Genomic DNA, 17,756 nt, shown 5'->3' on the forward strand with positions numbered 1-17,756 from the left:
CTTCTCGCCTCATCGACCGGCTGCCGAGCAGCTGGCCAGCCGGTTTCTACTTAACTTGCCAGAAAACTCTAGTTGGCTAAGTAGTTGCCTTCCCGAAAGTGGCTAAGTACTTGACCTAGCCACAGTCCGCAGAGCGGCTGTTCAGCTGGCAAGACGGCAACTAAGGGAAGGCGGCAAAGGAAAAAAGCCAAAAGAGCAGAAGGCAAGGAAAGATAGAACTCAGATAAGATATTTACACATCAAAAGGCCCTTGGCCGATATTCAATAGAAGTTTGAAATACACCAAGTGGGTGGGATTGTGCGAAATTAACAAAGTTGTTGAGGCCAATAAGCAGGAAGAAGTAAAGGTAAATAGCAGCCTAGGAAGCAGTAGACGGAGTCGGCGGAATGGCGGAGTCGGTGGTGCCGGCTGGTTGGGAGGCCGGCTGGTCGGTCTCCGCTTGGTCGCCCTCAGCAGCAGTCGGCTCGCTCGGGCGCGGCTCGTTGCTCGAGGCACGATCGAGTTGAGGCTGGTCGTCCGCTTCGACCTCTGGTGCCTCCTCTTCACCTTCCTCCTCCTCTTTGTCTTCTCCCTCGTGGCTGGAATCGATCACCTTGGCCGAGTCCTCGCCATCCTCCGGGTTCAGCCCAAACCACTCCAGTGGTGCTTCGGCACCATTCTCGGCTAGCTCCGGGATGAAGACGCCGGTGTCGGTGTACTCGGCGATTGCTGTCGCCCGCCTGACAAGCTCACCCTCCACTGCCGCCAGCTCCTCCTGGGCTTCCTGGCGAAACATGGTCAACTGGGCTAGATTTAGCCTAGGATACCATGCCTTGACGAACTCCAAGGCCCTGCGTGCTCTGGCCCGAGCCGAGGAGCCTTTCCACGCCTCAAGGCGGCCGGCCGCCACCTCCAGCCAGTCGGCAGTCCGGCTGGGGGTGCGCGGAGCCGGCATGTCGGGCCACAGGGCAGCGATTGCCTGGGCGCCGACACGCTAAAGGTGGCGCAGCATCCGATGAGTCGGCTGAAGACGAGCCTGGATGCTGAGAAGCTGCTCGCGAAGAGTGCGAGGGGCATTGGCGGCGATCTCCTTCTTCTGCCCTTCGTCCTTCGCGGTCGGCCTCAATAGCCTGGTTGGCGGCACCAGAGTGACCTGGGAAGAAGTCTGCCAGGACAAAAAAGCAAAGAGTCAGAACAGAAATGAGAAGTCAGCTTGATCAGAAGCCAGCGGTTTGAAGAAAGAATAAAGAAGGCGGCTTATCGTCGACCATGTCCTCGGTCTCGCCAAAGCCGGGCGTCAGCATCGCCTCCTTGTCGGTCCAGGTGGAGCGCTCGATCTTGAACTCAGCAAGGAGACCCGCCTCCTTGTCCTCCGCCTCCTTCTGAGCCTTCTTGAGAAGCTCCGCCTGCTCCGCCAGTTGCACGACCAGCCGGTCGCGCTCTTCGGCCAGCTTGCTGCAGTTCACCTCCTTGGAACGCAGCGCGGTGTTGGCTTCACCCAGCTTCCGTTGAAGGGTGGCGTTGTCCTCTGCAAAAAGTAGAAAAAGAAAGGACGTCAACAATCAGCGAAGAAAGATGAAGTTGCCAGGAAGATCCGGCCCGACTACTCAGCAGTCGGCCCGAATCTCGGGGACTACAGCCCGCAGATGCGCCAGCGCGCCCTCGTGGAGAAAGAATAATACTTACACCGGCTCTCCGACAAGTCGATGGCACGTTGATCCAACTCCTGGACTCTGGAGTTGAAGGCGGTCGCACGGAGGTTATGATAGTCCTGCAGCAAAGATATTAGTACTCGAAGCTTGCTAATTAAAGTTCTGGGCCGCCTGCTCAGCAGCCGGCCCGAAACTCGAGGACTACACCTAGTAGGTGCACTAGCGCACCCCCACGAAGCAATACAAGAATTAAAAACGAAGAAGCAAGAAGCGTACCCGGATGGCCTCTCGCGATTCCAGAAACGCCTTGTTGCAGAGCTTGAGAGTGTCGGCCTCAACGCGGAGTTTGGCTTGAACGTCCAGGTTCGCCTTGTTCAGAGGGCCCGTCCAGCCTCCCTGCACCCACCCAGTGGGAGCGGCGCTGGTCGCCTCGGTGTCCGGGATCGAGGAGCTTGCAGTGCCGGTCTTCAGCGGGCATGGCGCCGAGGCCACCTTTGTGAGCCGGCGGCATAAGGGTGTGTGGACCCCGGGAGTCGGGCCCGTCACCATCTTGTTTCCGGCTGGTGGCGCCGGTGGGTCAGCTGGCTGCTTGTCTCGCGCCTCCTTAGAAGGTGGTGGCGGGGGCACGATTACGTCCGGCATGGCGACGTCGCTGCTGTCACTCTCCATGATAGGGTGCTCACCACCGGTTTCCCCAGTCTGCGCCACGAACTCCGATGGTGGCGGCGCAGAGTTCAGGGGGATAACAAACATCGTCGACTGACGGCGTGCGGCTTCCTTGGCCTGTTCCTTCGCCACGGCGGCGGCCTCCGCCCTATCTGCCTCCACCTTCTCCGGGCGGGCGGCTTCCTGCTCCTCGCGCGCCTCCCGCGCGTTCCGCTCCATCGCCTCCCGGAGGTCGGTGGCTGGATCAATCCGCCGGGTGGTGGTGGAAGTCTCCGAAGACCCCACGATGGAGGCGGCGGCCGACTTCTCAAGAGAGAGCGGGGCCCTAGATCAAGGGAAACAAAGCGAAGAAACTCAAACAAGATCAGCAAGGAAGGAGAAAGTACGAGAGGAAGGCAGTACTTACGCGGAAACCAGCTGCGGCTCCTTCACCGCCTTGCGGAAGCGGATGGCTTTCGCGGCCGCTTCATCCCGCTTGGTCGCCACGGCCGAGCCCTTGGGCTTCTTCGGTCGGCTGCCGAACAGGCTCGGCGCGGCCCTGCACTTATGCTCATCACCTCGGGCTGCCGGCGCGGCAGACGAGCCCACGCCCTGCTGGTCGGACCCCGGCTGGCAGCGCGGGACGACTTCCCCCATGTCGTCCCCTGGCCAGTCCTCGAGGCCGGCTCCGAGCCCTTAGCCACCTGTTGCGCCGCCCCCTCCCTCGGCATCGTCCTCCAAGTCCGCCGCCCCCAAGTCAGGGTCATCCACGTCGCTCTCCGCCCGGTCGGGGAGAAAATGACGCTTCGGCCCCGCGGCGCCGGCTGCCGGCTGGAGGAGGGAGATCTGTTCAAAGAGCCGGTTGGTCAGGTTAGACAAACGGAACTCAGCAAAAATAAAGAGAGAGAGAGAGAGAGAGAGAAGGAAAGGAAATTTACCATAGGCGGGGGGTTGGCGCGAGAATACGGCTCCTTGCCGAACCGCCACTCTTCCGTGATCTTGCAGTTCGCAAGGTAGTTCACCATATGAGCTACCTCTACGTGAGGCATCTCCTTGGTGCACAGCCTGCTTGGGTCCCGATGCCCGCTCATCTGACAGATCATGTGAGGGCGGCCCTGGAGCAGGAGCACCCGGTGCGCCACGAAGGTGGACAGCAAATCGGGCCTGGTCAGGCCCTCCGACTGTACCAACACCCGGAGTCGCGCGATGGCGGCGGCTACAGATGGCGATAGTGTGTTGGCCCGGTACGACTAGTTGGACCGCCTCCCAGCCGGCGGGCCGACAACGTAAGCCAGCAGGTTGACCCAGTCACCCTCCGCGAAGATGCTCTTCATGTAGAAGTACGACTGCTGCCACATCTTCACCGACTGGATCAGCGTGATGGGAGGAAATGGATTGTCGCCTCCCGGCCTGCGCACCGCGATGAAGGCGCCGCATTGAGCTGGCACACTCGGACAACGGTGCCGAACTTGGTGTAGAAAAACTCCCCCCAAAGCTCGATAGTGGGGAGGATGCCGAGGAAGCCTTCGCACAGAGTGACGAAGGCGGACAGCAGCACCATCGTGTTCGGGGTGAGGTTGTGCGGCTGGAGGTTGTAGAATTCGGGGAAGGCCCGGAAGAAGCCGCTCGTCGGCAGGCCGAGGCCACGCAGGCAGTGTGAGAGGAAGACGACCCGCTCACCCTCCTCCGGCGCCAGTGAGATCTCCCCCTCCGGCGCGAGGTGAACCCTCACGTAGTCCCTGCTGGGAAGCCTCCGTGTCTGGCAGAGGAAGTCGACGTGGTCTTCGAGAACTGTGGAGCCGTCCTAGGCTCCGGTGCGCGCCATGGGGATGAGGGGTTGACGGATGAACTCGACGGAGACGAACTGCGGTAGCGCTTCGGCGGGGCTCGGGGCGCTGCGGCGAGAAGAAGAAGGAGGGGGGAGAGTGGGGTGGAGGGGCGCGTGTGCTTCGCCGCTCCCTCTCCCCCTACTTATAGCCTATGGGCTACGAAGCCGAGGGGGTGGGCATGGGATCGTGGGATTAACTGTGCCCATGACCCCACGCTCCCGCCGTTACCGCGCGGGTACTGCCCGCAGTAGCTCCGCGAGGGAAACCAACCACCCGCCTCGGCCACAGCAGATCCGCTCGCAGCCCGAGGCCCGGTGGTGGCGGGTCCGGCCTGCAGTCGCGTCCCGTCATGCGCGTGGGCTGGCAGGTCGACTCGGCTGGCCGGTGCCATGTGGCACGCCCACGACGGACGGCGGGCAGAGAAGCTTAGCAAGCACGCCACCTGGTTCCCGCCGATGCATTCGAAATCCCAGAAGGATCCGACTGGATGTATCTGACTCCTGCCGACCGGCTCCCTAGAAGTCGGATGGAGTTTCCTTCAGAGCACCCGGAGGAGGAAACTGTTGAGGCTCCCCAGCTCCCCGAACCGTGGCCCCTCACCAGCTTCGGGGACTACTATCGGAGTAATGGGCCACGGGTAGCCTAACCCGAGCCCCTGAACCTTTCAAGACAACGGGGCTGGCTGCGCCCCTCAAGACGTCAAGATAGATCTCCGCCTTCTGGCGGTCGGTTGGCCGAGCGGCCGACTGGCCAAAGGCGGCCGAGTTCCAAAAGACGGCATCCGACTCCTAGTGAGCGGCCTCCAGACAGGCTGGCCCCTAGCAGCCGGCCCGTGGCGCCCTCAAAGTCTGCACCCTCATCAAGGAGACAAGACAGGGTATGGCTACAGCGTAGCCCATCCCCCCGAATCCAGGGCCGGGCGTGGCCACAGTGCCCCGTACAGGCGGAGATCTCCGCACGATGCGACATTGTTGCCTCTCCCCCCCCCCAAACGTCACCCCTAACAGGCGGAGCCCTATTCCCACGACGGCCTGCCGGTACGACTCGCAGGCGGTGGGCCCTACCAGGCAGTGAGAGCCCTGAAGACAGAGGAAGCCAGGGCAGTCGGACCTAGGGGAAGCCGGCTTCCAGCAGGCGGCTTATCCCTCCCTCGGGCCCCGTGCGCCATCAACCAGATGGGACGCGGCGTGGCTACAGTAATCGCCCACCAGGCGGCGGGACTGTAGCCACGCTCCCCCGACCAAGCCTGTGTCATTAGCATCACGACTACAGTGATCAGTAGCCGGCAAGACCCGCGAGCGGCGGGAGCGGCCTGTCGGCTCCGTACCAGACCAGTCGGCTGGGCCCACCAGGCGGCGGGCCCCAGCAGTCGGCGGAGAAGCCGGCGGTCGAAGGCACTGATAGTCGGGTCCTACACCCGACAAATTACCAATGTACCCCTGGGAGGGGTAGGCCTATATAAACCCCCAGGGCACCCATGCAAAGGGTTCCAACCCGTTAGAACTAGACTCACACCTAGAGGAGGAGAGAGCGTGCCTGCCTTCTTCCACCACTAGCAAATAGCTCAAGGAGAACCATTGTACCACTAGCTCCTTAGTGATCATGCGGAGACCCCGCAGAGCAGGACTAGGGGTGTTATCTCCTAGGAGAGCCCCGAACCTGGGTAAAGTGCGTCGGCGTTCATGTCTACGCCTCATCCCGCTTCCAGGCACCGGCAACGTTCTACTCGCTCCCACCATGATAAGCCATCCTTTGGCATATGTCGCACCCAACCCCCGACAAGAGTGGTACGGTAATCCTGTTCTGGAAGTCATGTTACTTGACCATGATGAACCTACGAACTATGAGGAAGCGATGATGAGCCTAGATTCTGCGAAATGGCATGGGGCCATGAAATCTTAGATGGGATCCATGTATGAGAACAAAGTGTGGACTTTGGTTGACTTGCCCGTTGATCGACAAGCCGTCGAGAATAAATGGATCTTCAAGAAGAAGACTGACGCTGACGGCAATGTTACTGTCTACAAAGCTCGACTTGTTGCGACGGGTTTTTGACAAGTTCAAGGAGTTGACTATGGTGAGACCTTCTCACCCGTAGTGATGCTTAAGTCCATCTGAATCATGTTAGCAATTGCCGCATTTTATGATTATGAAATTTGGCAAATGGATGTCAAAACTGCATTCCTTAATGGATATCTTAAAGAAGAGTTGTATATGATGCAACCAGAAGGTTTTTTCGATCCAAAAGGTGCTAACAAAGTGTGCAAGCTCCAGCGGTCCATTTATGGACTGGTGCAAGCCTCTCGAAGTTGGAATATACGCTTTGATAGTGTGATCAAAGCATATGGTTTTATACGGACTTTTGGAGAAACCTGTATTTACAAGAAAGTGAGTGGGAGCTCTGTAGCATCTCTGATATTATATGTAGATGACATATTGTTGATCGGAAATGATACTGAATTTCTGAATAGCATAAAAGGATACTTGAATAAGAATTTTTCAATGAAAGACCTCGGTGAAGCTGCTTATATATTGGGCATCAAGATCTATAGAGATAGATCAAGACGCTTACTTTGACTTTCACAAAGCACATACCTTGGATCAAGCAAATAAAGGGTTCTTGCATGTGTTACAAGGTGTGAAGTTGAGTCAGACTCAATGCCCGACCACTACAGAAGATAGAGAGAAAATGAAAGTCATTCCCTATGCTTCAGCCATAGGTTCTATCATGTATGCAATGTTGTGTACCAGACCTGATGTGTGCCTTGCTATTAGTTTAGCAGGGAGGTACCAAAGTAATCCAGGAGTGGATCACTGGACAGCGGTCAAGAACATTCTGAAATACCTGAAAAGGACTAAGGATATATTTCCCGTTTCTGGAGGTGACAAAGAGCTCGTCGTAAACGGTTACGTCGATGCAAGCTTTGACACTGATCCGGATGACTCTAAGTCACAAATCAGATACGTGTTTTTAGTAAATGGTGGAGCTGTCAGTTGGTGCAATTCCAAGAAGAGTGTCATGGCGGGATCTACGTGTGAAGCGGGGTACATAGCTGCTTCGGAAGCAGCAAATGAAGGAGTCAGGATGAACGAGTTCATATCCGATCTAGGTGTCATACCTAGTGCATCGGGTTCAATGAAAATCTTTTGTGACAATATTGGTGCAATTGCCTTGGCAAAGGAATCCAGATTTCACAAGAGAACCAAGCACATCAAGAGACGCTTCAATTCCATCCGTGATCAAGTCGAGGAGGGAGACATATAGATATGCAAGATACATACGGATCTGAATTTTGCAGACCCGTTGACTAAGCCTCTCTCACGAGCAAAACATGATCAGCACCAAGACTCCATGGGTGTTAGAATCATTACAATGTAACCTAGATTATTGACTCTAGTGCAAGTGGGAGACTGAAGGAAATATGCCCTAGAGGCAATAATAAAATTGTTATTTATATTTCCTTATATCATGATAAATGTTTATTATTCATGCCAGAATTGTATTAACCGGAAACTTAGTACAGGTGTCAATACATAGACAAATAGAGTGTCACTAGTATGCCTCCACTTGACTAGCTCGTTGAATCAACGATGGTTATGTTTCCTAACCATAGACATGAGTTGTCACTTGATTAACGGGATCACATCATTAGAGAATGATGTGATTGACTTGACCCATCCATTAGCTTAGCATGATGATCGTTTAGTTTGTTGCTATTGCTTTTTCCATAACTTATACATGTTCCTATGACTATGAGATCATGCAACTCCCGAATACCGAAGGAACACTTAGTGTGCTATCAAACGTCACAACGTAACTGGGTGACTATAAAGATTCTCTACAGGTGTCTCCGATGGTATTTGTTGAGTTGGCATAGATCGAGATTAGGATTTGTCACTCCGAGTATCGGAGAGGTATCTCTGGGCCCTCTCGGTGCACATCACTATAAGCCTTGCAAGAAATGTAACTAATGAGTTAGTTACGGGATGATGCATTACGAAACGAGTAAAGAGACTTGCCGGTAACGAGATTGAACTAGGTATTGAGATACCGACGATCGAATCTCGGGCAAGTAATATACCGATGACAAAGGGAACAACGTATGTTGTTATGCGGTTTGACCGATAAAGATCTTCGTAGAATATGTGGGAGCCAATATGAACATCGAGGTTCCGCTATTGGTTATTGACCGGAGACGTGTCTCGGTCATGTCTACATAGTTCTCGAACCCGTAGGGTCTGCACGCTTAACGTTCGGTATTATGAGTTTATGTGTTTTGATGTACCGAAGGTAGTTCGGAGTCCCGGATGTGATCAAGGACATGACGAGGAGTCTCAAAATGGTTGAGACATAAATATCGATATATTGGATGACTATGTTTGGACATCGGAAAGGTTTCGAGAGAGTTCGGGCATATACCGGTGTACCGGGGGGTTATCGGAACCCCCGGGGAGTAAATGGGCCTTAATGGGCCATAGTGGAAAGGAGGAGGAGGCGACCAAGGTGGGGGCGCCCCCCCCCCCAAGCCCAATCCGAATTGGGAGAGGGGCGGCCCCCCTTTCCTTCTCTCCTTCTCCCCCTTCCTTCCCTCTCCTACTCCAACTAGGGAAGGGGGAATCCTACTCCCACCGGAAGTAGGACTCCCCCTTTGGGCACGCCTAGGAGGCCGGCCCTCTCCCCCTCCTCCACTCCTTTATATACGCGGGGGGGCACCCCCATAGACACACAAGTTGATCATTGATCTCTTAGCCGTGTGCGGTGCCCCCCTCCACCATAATCCACCTCGGTCATATCGTCATAGTGCTTAGGCGAAGCCCTGTGCCGGTAACTTCATCATCACCGTCATCACGCCGTCGTGCTGACGAAGCTTTCCCTCGACACTCAGATGGATCGAGAGTTCATGGGACGTCACCGAGCCGAACGGGTGCAGATCGCGGAGGTGCCGTACTTTCGGTACTAGGATCGGTCAGAACGTGAAGACGTATGACTACATCAACCGCGTTGTCATAACGCTTCCACTTATGGTCTATGAGGGTACGTGGACAACACTCTTCCTCTCTCGTTGATATGCATCACCATGATAGATCTTGTGTGTGCATAGGAAATTTTTTGAAATTATTGCGTTCCCCAACAATAAGCACAACCTAGCTCCCACCAGCGAGAAGCCACCACCGCGCCCCAAGACTCCAGATCGAAGGGTCGCGTGCACCATGACCCACCAATCCAACCATTATGAGTGCTCATCAAAGCGCGGCGCATGAGCAGCACCAACCATGCAAGATAGCCAGTGCCACCAACCTCTTCCTATCACACACCACAGTGTAGCCCGCGGCAAGCTGCCGGCAGCCACCGTCGCGCCTCGAAGCTTGTCCGTAACACCCCGGATGTAACTTTCCCAATTTGTACTCCAACTCTTGCCATTTCCGGCGTTAAGTTATTTTATTTCTTCGGGTTCGGTTCTTTGTCTCCGTGTGTTGTTATCCTTGTCATGCATCTCATATCATGTCATCATGTGCATTGCTTTTGCATACGTGTTCGTCTCTTGCATTCGAGCATTTTCCCCGTTGTCTGTTTTGCATTTCGGCGCTTCGTTCTCCTCCGGTGGTCATTTCTAGCTTTCTTTCGTGTGTGGGGATTAAACATTTCCGGATTGGACCGAGACTTGCCAAGCGGCCTTGGTTTACTACTGGTAGACCGCCTGTCAATTTTCGTATCATTTGGACTTCGTTTGATACTCCAACGGTTAACCGAGGGACCGAAAAGGCCTCGTGTGTATTGCAGCCCAACACCCCTCCAATTTGGCCCAAAACCCACCTAACTCTGCTCCATCATCTAGATCGTTCGATCACGATCGCGTGGCCGAAAACCGCACCTCATTTGGACTCTCCTAGCTCCCTCTATGCCTATATATATACCCCCTCCCGAAAATCTGGATCTCCTTCTCCTTCCCCTCCGAAACCCTAGATCCATTCGTCTTCGCACGCACCGGACACATCTCGCCACCGACGGACACGTCCGGTCCTCCCCGCCGCCGCCACATGTCGCCGCCCCGTTGGCTGCGCCCGCCGACCCCGCCGCCAGGCCCGGGAGCCCATCTCCGGCCCTCCCCGCCGCCGTTCCGGGCCGAGCCGCCTCGCCACCCGCGCCGCCATCTCCTCCATCTCCGGCCGCTGGCGCCGCCCCGCTCCACCGCCGCCTCGCTCGGCCGGGCTCAGCCGCCCGTCGCCGGCCGGCTCCGCCGCCTCGCCTCGCCGCCCGGGGTCGCCGCACCATCGCCGCTCCTCCCTGCGCCGCTCCGCCGCCTCGGCCCCGCCTCGCCCCTCGCCGTCCGGCGACCTCGCCCCGCCGGCTGCTTCCTCTTTGTCGATGTCCGTCCTCGGCTTCCGCGCCGCCGGTGAACAGTGCCGCGATCCAGATCCGGTTCGGGATGTACAATAAACCCTAGGTCATTTTCGTCTAAGTCCCAGAAATTCCGATCCATGTGCTCATGTTCGCGGCTCCGTAACTTTGCATCCGTAGCTCCGATTCATGCATATAGCATATCAAAATGTTCATCTCAGAGAGTACATCATTTCATTCCATTGCATCATTTTCATTTGAGTTCATCTTGATGCCCGAAATGCTATTAGAAGAGGGCTACTTGAGATAATTGTCAGATCTGCTCCTACATTTAGGTTTTTGTCATTTTTGCCATGATTAATGTGTGCATGATATTCCCTGATGCTCTACATGTGATTTGTTAAGGGTTTTGTCATCTTTCCAGAGGTGCAACCCATATATTTTTGTGATGTGTGTGGTGACTTGTGCAAGCTTGCAAAGTGGTGCACTTGCTAATTTTGTTTTCAGGGACTTAGCATTTCACTAAGTCTTGTAACTGTTTAACTCATGTTGCCATATGTTCATGTTGTTTCCTAGTGATCCGTGCCTCTTTTGAGGATGATCAGTAAGGATGTTTTGTTATTATTGTAGTGCTCTATCCATCCATGTCTTTGTTTGCAATTATGGAGCACTCTAGCTTGAGTCAATCGAGCTCTACTTTTGCTACTTCGTGAATCTGGACAGATTGTCAACTTGTTTGCAATTTTGCCGATGATGTTGTAGTTGATCTGTGCATGCTATGCTATTGTTCTTGCCATGTCTAGCTTGCATTTTGTGCCTTCTTGATGAGTGTATGCTTGTCTTGTCATGACTTGCACCGTAGTGAGTGCATCGAGCTTGTAACATGCCTACTTGAGTTATATTTCAGCATGTACCAGTTTTTCACTAAGTTTGAAAACTGATTATGTTTTTGCTATGTTCACATGCTTGCAATTGTATTTTCTGATCACTTTTGGCTCAAGGTCACTAAAGGAATTTTGTTAAGCTATTTGAGTAGCCCCATGTCATGCTTTACTTTGCCATGTTCGGGTCCTGTAGCATGTAGTTTTGTTGCTCCGAAGAGGGCTACCTGATCTGAAATTCCAGACAAGTGTTAATTTCACTAAGTCTGAGATCTGTTTGTCATATGCATTTTTGCCATGTTTGTTTGAACCTGTTAATGGATGAATTGGCCGTAGCTCAGTGCTAGACTTTTGTTAAGCATCTTGTGTGCATCCCTGCCATGTATTTTGTTGTCATGTTTGGGTGTTGTAGCATGTTCATCTCATTGCATTTAGATGGCTACTTGCTGTAAATCGCAGACCGAAGTCATTTTTGTTTCACTTGCCATTTCCAAACCGTAACTCCGATTCCGGCGTTCTTTATATCGTTTTCAAGCGATTTCATCTCATCTTTCCAGTGGCACACTTGGATTCCCAAGTTGAGGCCAGGTTCATGCATTTCCTGTCATATCTTGTATTTCACATCCCGCATCGCATCCCGCATAGCATACCATCTTTGCATTGTGTTGTTTGAGTTTGCACATGTTTGATTGTATCCTTGTTGCTTGTTTGTCTTGTTTGGGTAGAGCCAGGAGACGAGTTTGCTAACGAGGATCCCGTTGAGTTTGCTTTCGAGGATCCAGTCAACTCTGACAACTGTGCAAGCAAGATGATCATACCCTCGAAATCACTACTATCTTTGCTATGCTAGTTTGCTCGCTCTTTTGCTATGCCATTGCTACGATGCCTACCACTTGCTTGCAAGCCTCCCAAATTGCCATGTCAAACCTCTAACCACCATGTCCTAGCAAACCGTTGATTGGCTATGTTACCGCTTTGCTCAGCCCCTCTTATAGCGTTGCTAGTTACAGGTGAAGTTTGAAGGCGTTCCTTGTTGGAACATCTTTTATTTACTTGTTGGGATATCATTATATTGCTATGTTATCTTAAAGCACCTATATACTTGGTAAAGGGTGGAAGGCTCGGCCTCTCGCCTAGTGTTTTGTTCCACTCTTGCCGCCCTAGTTTCCGTCATATCGGTGTTATGTTTCCGGATTTTCCGTACCTTACGTGGTTGGGTTATAATGGGAACCCCTTGATTTTTCGCCTTGATTAAAGCTTTTCCAGCAATGCCCAACCTTGGTTCTACCATTCGCCACCTAGCCCTTTTCTTTCCCTTGGGTTCTGCAGACTCAAGGGTCATCTTATTTTAACCCCCCCCCCCCGGGCCAGTGCTCCTCTGAGTGTTAGTCCAACCGAGCGATGTCCGGGGCTACCAGGGGCAACTCTGGGCTAGCCTACCCGACGTCTGGCTCATCTGAGTGTGCCCTGAGAATGAGATATGTGCAGCTCCTATCGGGATTTGTCGGCACATTCGGGCGGTGTTGCTGGTCTTGTTTTAACCTGTCGAAGTGTCTTGAATTACCGAGATACCGAGTCTGATCGGAACGTCTTGGGAGGAGGTCTATTCCTTCGTTGACCGTGAGAGCTTGTCATGGGCTAAGTTGGGACTCCCCTGCAGGGATTGAACTTTCGAAAGCCGTGCCCGCGGTTATGGGCAGATGGGAATTTGTTAATGTCCGGTTGTAGATAACTTGAACCTTAATTTAATTAAAATGAATCAACCGAGTGTGTTACCGTGATGGCCTCTTCTCGGCGGAGTCCGGGAAGTGGACACGGTGTTGGAGTAATGTTTGCGCAGGTTGTTCTCTAGTTTCTCGCTCGTGCTTTGCCTCCTCTTCTCGCTCTCTTTTGCGAATAAGTTAGCCACCATATTTGCTAGTCGCTTGCTGCAGCTCCACATATATATTACCTTGCCATACCGATAAGCTTAAATAGTCTTGATCGCGAGGGTGCGAGATTGCTGAGTCCCTGTGGCTCACAGATTACTATTACACCAGATGCAGGGCCTGATGATTCCGCTCCAGGAGACGCGTATGAGCTCAAGTGGGAGTTCGACGAAGACTCTCAATGTTACTATGTTTCTTTTCCCGATGATCAGTAGTGATGCCCAGTTGGGGGTGATTGGGACCGTGTCGCTTGTTGGGTTATCTTTTATTTTGGCGCCGTAGTCGGGCCTTGAGTGTTTGGATGATGTAATGTTATTTATGTACTTGATTGACGTGGCGAGTGTAAGCCAACTATGTTATCTCCCCTTTCATTATTATATTACATGGGATGTTGTGAAGATTGCCTAACTTGCGACATATGCCTTCAATGTGATTATGTCTCTAAGTCGTGCCTCGACCCGTGGGAGCTATAGTCGCATCGAGGGTGTTACATTGTCGGCACGGCCACGCGGGAGTCATTGGTGTCATAAATGGGCGGCATGGATGCCCCGACCCACCGGCAGCGAGCACCCTAGACAACACCACGAAGCTCCATGCGTCCGTCTATTACCCATCTAGCACCTTTGTTCATTACAGGGCCACTTGTCACGCCAGCGAGCATCCCCTGCCTCATGCCACCTAAGCCCAAGCAACGCCCCTATGCCGTTGTCGGCCACACGGGCTTCACCCGACGACGTCCTGTGGCGGCGGCATGGGGAAGAAGGGGTGGTGGATGGGGTGGCGGCGGCTAGGTTAGAGAGCCACCTGAGTCGCCTTGTGAGAGCGACGCAGGGGTGTTTTCTTCATACCGTCTACCCTACAACACGTGTACAATATTATGCATGCTGCATCACTATCAATATATTCTTACAGGATAGTTTTTCATTATACAATACAAATCGATTTGATTCCACAAAACAAGAGAATACCATAAAATAAAAATAAAAGTAAATAAATTATATAAAAAGTGAGCTATCATATATGCTCACAGTATGGCACCCAATTGTCCACGCCGTTGGCAATGCCTAGAAACCGTTCTGGATCTTATCAATTCATGCATTCCCTTTTGTGGTTTTGGAATATGTTAGCTAAAGCTTCTGATGCGTGCAGATGGAAAAGATAATTAAAGTAGCTAGTCGCCAATGCAAGTAGCCATAGAGAGGGCATCGATCTCTTTCTGTAGCTTCCAGGCCGGTGCTCGCCGCGCTTATCTCACCTGGTCGACAGCTTAGAGTATATGTGCACTGCATAAGATGCCGCGATCCGAGATCGGTCGACTGCAATCTATCGTACATACATGACATCAACTTCACTTGATAGCATTATCCTAAGCCATAGACGTAAAGTTTATGCATGCATGGCCTCTTTATTTAAAATCGAGTCTAGCATATATTGGATCAATAGCATGTCGGATATAACCAGATAATGGGGTAGCTAAACCCGCAAGAACAAAGGGAAAGTTCTAGTTGTACCCTCAAACCAATGTACTCTCTATTCTCACCGTCCATCCTCGCATCAAAATTCATGCACAAAAACTTTTCTTTTTTGTTTCTTCCAAATAAAAGAACATTTCAGCTTGAAACTTTGCAGATAAATATCACACAGGTACTATCATGTGTACAAAAGTTTTTGGATTTTTTTGGCGCAAGATAAATTTTTTAAATGATATAATTTATTTGAAATTTGAATTTAACAAAGTTATGTATCGTCAAAAAATCCTAAATATTTTATATAATGAGTGGCACCTATGTGTAGTTGATTTGCAAAGTTTCAAGGTCAATTGTTCTCCTCTTTGGAAAAAAAAAAGAGAAATTACTTTATAAGGATAGCACGGATCTTGACACCAGCTGAATGGTATAGACAGAGGATACTGGTATGGGGGTACAAAAAATCCACAGTCAAGAGCAAAAAACAATTATAAACCAAGGGGAGATTTGAGCTTCGACTATATGCCTCAAAAATCTGCTGAAGCCCACTATAAGTCTTGCCTACCATGGGCAACATCGAGAAATGCAGTAAATAAAGTTTATAAAAGATTGTTGAGGACCAAACCTCATTGAATTGCCATAATGGTAGACCGACACGTAAGATGAAGATTGGAAATTGCGCTGAGGTATAACCCCGGCCTTGGCTGGCAACCATGCTAGTATTGTTAGACTTGGCAGACAACCTTGTTCGCATGGATTCAAAAGAAGGAGCTATTGAAGAAAACAATGTTTTCTCTGATGATGCCATGGAGCCGCGCCGACAAACAACATGAATAATCAATCCGTTGTCCGCTAAGAACAATGGTGATAGAAACACCAAAGCTCGTAGGTAACACTGCACCAAGTGCCACCGAGACGGGATTGGAGTCGAAGTACTATTATTCGAGATAACGCCATCACCGTCGGAGCAACCGATGCTACTGATGTTGATGACAGTACCGTGGTTCTATTTTTGTATTAGAGGTGGGGCGTGGTGAAACCATCAGAGGTTGGATATGGGCTCTAGACCCTTTACAACGGAAACATATGTTCTAAATACTAGATGATACCCCATGCGTTGTTGTGGAAATTCGTTGCAATATATTTCAATAAGTTTGGAATGTGAAACATATTGGCTAGTACTATGAGAAATAAATCTGAAAATACACATAACTGATTGTATTTATTTATTGTATCATGTAAAATATTTATTGAGTATAAGTAGCATAATAGTTTTTCATGCATGGTTGCATGCTGAGGTGAAACTTTTCCCATGCATGATGCATGTTAAGGTGGACATTTTTTCATGTATAGACGTATGTTGATGTGGCATGCTTGTATGTTAAGATAAATAAATTAAATTAGTGGAGATCACCTACTTAGTTATATAAGATTTCCACAACAACGAAGAGCCGAACGTCATCACGGGATGTTCAACACGTCGTACGCATACACGTGCCACAGAGACATTGTAGTAGAGGCCGATGGCGCCTAGACGTGGCAAGCCAAAGCCGTAGAATTCCCGCTCCACCACATACCTATTCGCGTCGCCGCCGTTGATGATGCTGCATCGCCGACCAAGCCGTCAGCCAGCCTCCGAACAGCAGCTGGACCACTAGTCCACCACTGGCAGATCAGGGAAGGTGCCGATGTAGTATATGTGATGGAAAATAATTATAAATAACAAACAGGAGACGATAGTAAACTACTATGATCAATATGCAATGCAACTGCAAAATTTGTAGATTGAAGATGTGCACGCATCATTTGATAATGAACTGTTTATATTTATCAACTAGCTCTTTGAAAACGATGATTGTACACCTGAGTGCACAAATAGCACTGGGATTACAACACGAACATCACCCGTACGTAAAACTCGCTCCTAGCGAGCTATAAGCCTTGCTATTGCCGGAACAGGATTGAAAAAACCTGTTCGATCGACGCTAACTAGGCCATTAGTTAGGTTATTCTAAGAAAATACATATACGTACTTCACAGTTCACACTCTTCGACAAAATTTTATTTTCCCAAGTGGCACCTGCATTCCTCTATAGCCAGAGGGCACCTGCATTCCTCAGCATTGGGACTAGCTCGCCGCTGAGATGCATGGACATGACCCTGTTTGTCCCGCCGACAAGCTTCCCGCCGATGAACACCACTGGAACAGACGGGCCTTTTCCGAGCATCTTGAGGAGAGCTCTCTCCATCTCCTTTCCCCTGGGGTCTTGGTCTAGCTCGTGCACCAGTGCATTGACACCCAGGTCGCAGAAGAGCCGCGCCACGGTGTGGCACATGCAGCAGGAGCTCAGGGTGAAGATCACCACCGCTCTCTCCGACGCCAGCTTCATCACGCGATCCATCTGCCTTCTAAATAAGTTCTTCTAATGGGTTATGTGTGTGCTTGCACGGATCTCTAAGCCTGCTTTGCTTTGAAGTTTAAAGAGGACTTTGAAATGTGATGGAGCCTTTGAGTAGCTCTAGCTAGTTGTTGCTGCCTTGTGTTGTGCCAAAGAGGAAATCTGGATGGTTTGCTAGCAGAGGGGTGGCTTCCTTTTATAGAGCTACAAAAGGGAAGTGTTTCTTTCTATGCACTAGCTAGGGTGTCCTTCATGCATGCATAGGTTGGAATATCCAGTGCAAGTAAGATCAGGAAGTGTTTGGAACAGACCAGTGTGATCTAGCAGCCATCTTTAACATTGCACAAAGAGCAATTTGGATTTCCCTAGAAAAAATAAATGAAAGCTCCTAGCTAGCATAGCATGCCTGGCATTGGCGCCATTGGTTTGTGCAAAAGCATATTGGTTGGTACCCAAGAGGAGATCAGATTAGATAATGCACGCGTGGAACCGTGTTGGTTCTGATCAACATGGAGCCAAACACGCGACTAGAATAATCCGATCAATTTTGTAAGTGTTGACCTAGCTAGAGGGAATCTCGTATATATGCCTATGGAGAGGTCCTGCTTTTGAAATCGATCTATCTATTGGCTGTTT

At 51.2% G+C, this 17,756-nt stretch overlaps 1 protein-coding gene across 1 annotated transcript; it reads right to left on the minus strand.

Moving 5' to 3' along the window:
* Positions 1-16,526: 16,526 nt before the first annotated feature.
* On the minus strand, positions 16,527-17,304 carry LOC125555769 (putative glutaredoxin-C14). Its single transcript, XM_048718624.1, has one exon. It carries the CDS (start codon positions 17,121-17,123, stop codon positions 16,812-16,814), a length of 312 nt encoding a protein of 103 aa, XP_048574581.1. The 5' UTR covers positions 17,124-17,304; the 3' UTR covers positions 16,527-16,811.
* Between the last annotated feature and the right edge of the window lie 452 nt (positions 17,305-17,756).

This window comes from Triticum urartu, chromosome 5 (assembly GCF_003073215.2).
Source record: "Triticum urartu cultivar G1812 chromosome 5, Tu2.1, whole genome shotgun sequence".
In the NCBI taxonomy this organism is placed as follows: Eukaryota; Viridiplantae; Streptophyta; class Magnoliopsida; order Poales; family Poaceae; genus Triticum; species Triticum urartu.

What these genes read in the sequence shown, in the direction of transcription:
- LOC125555769 (XM_048718624.1), bottom strand. Translation starts at nt 17,123, where the DNA reads ATGGATCGCGTGATGAAGCTGGCGTCGGAGAGAGCGGTGGTGATCTTC.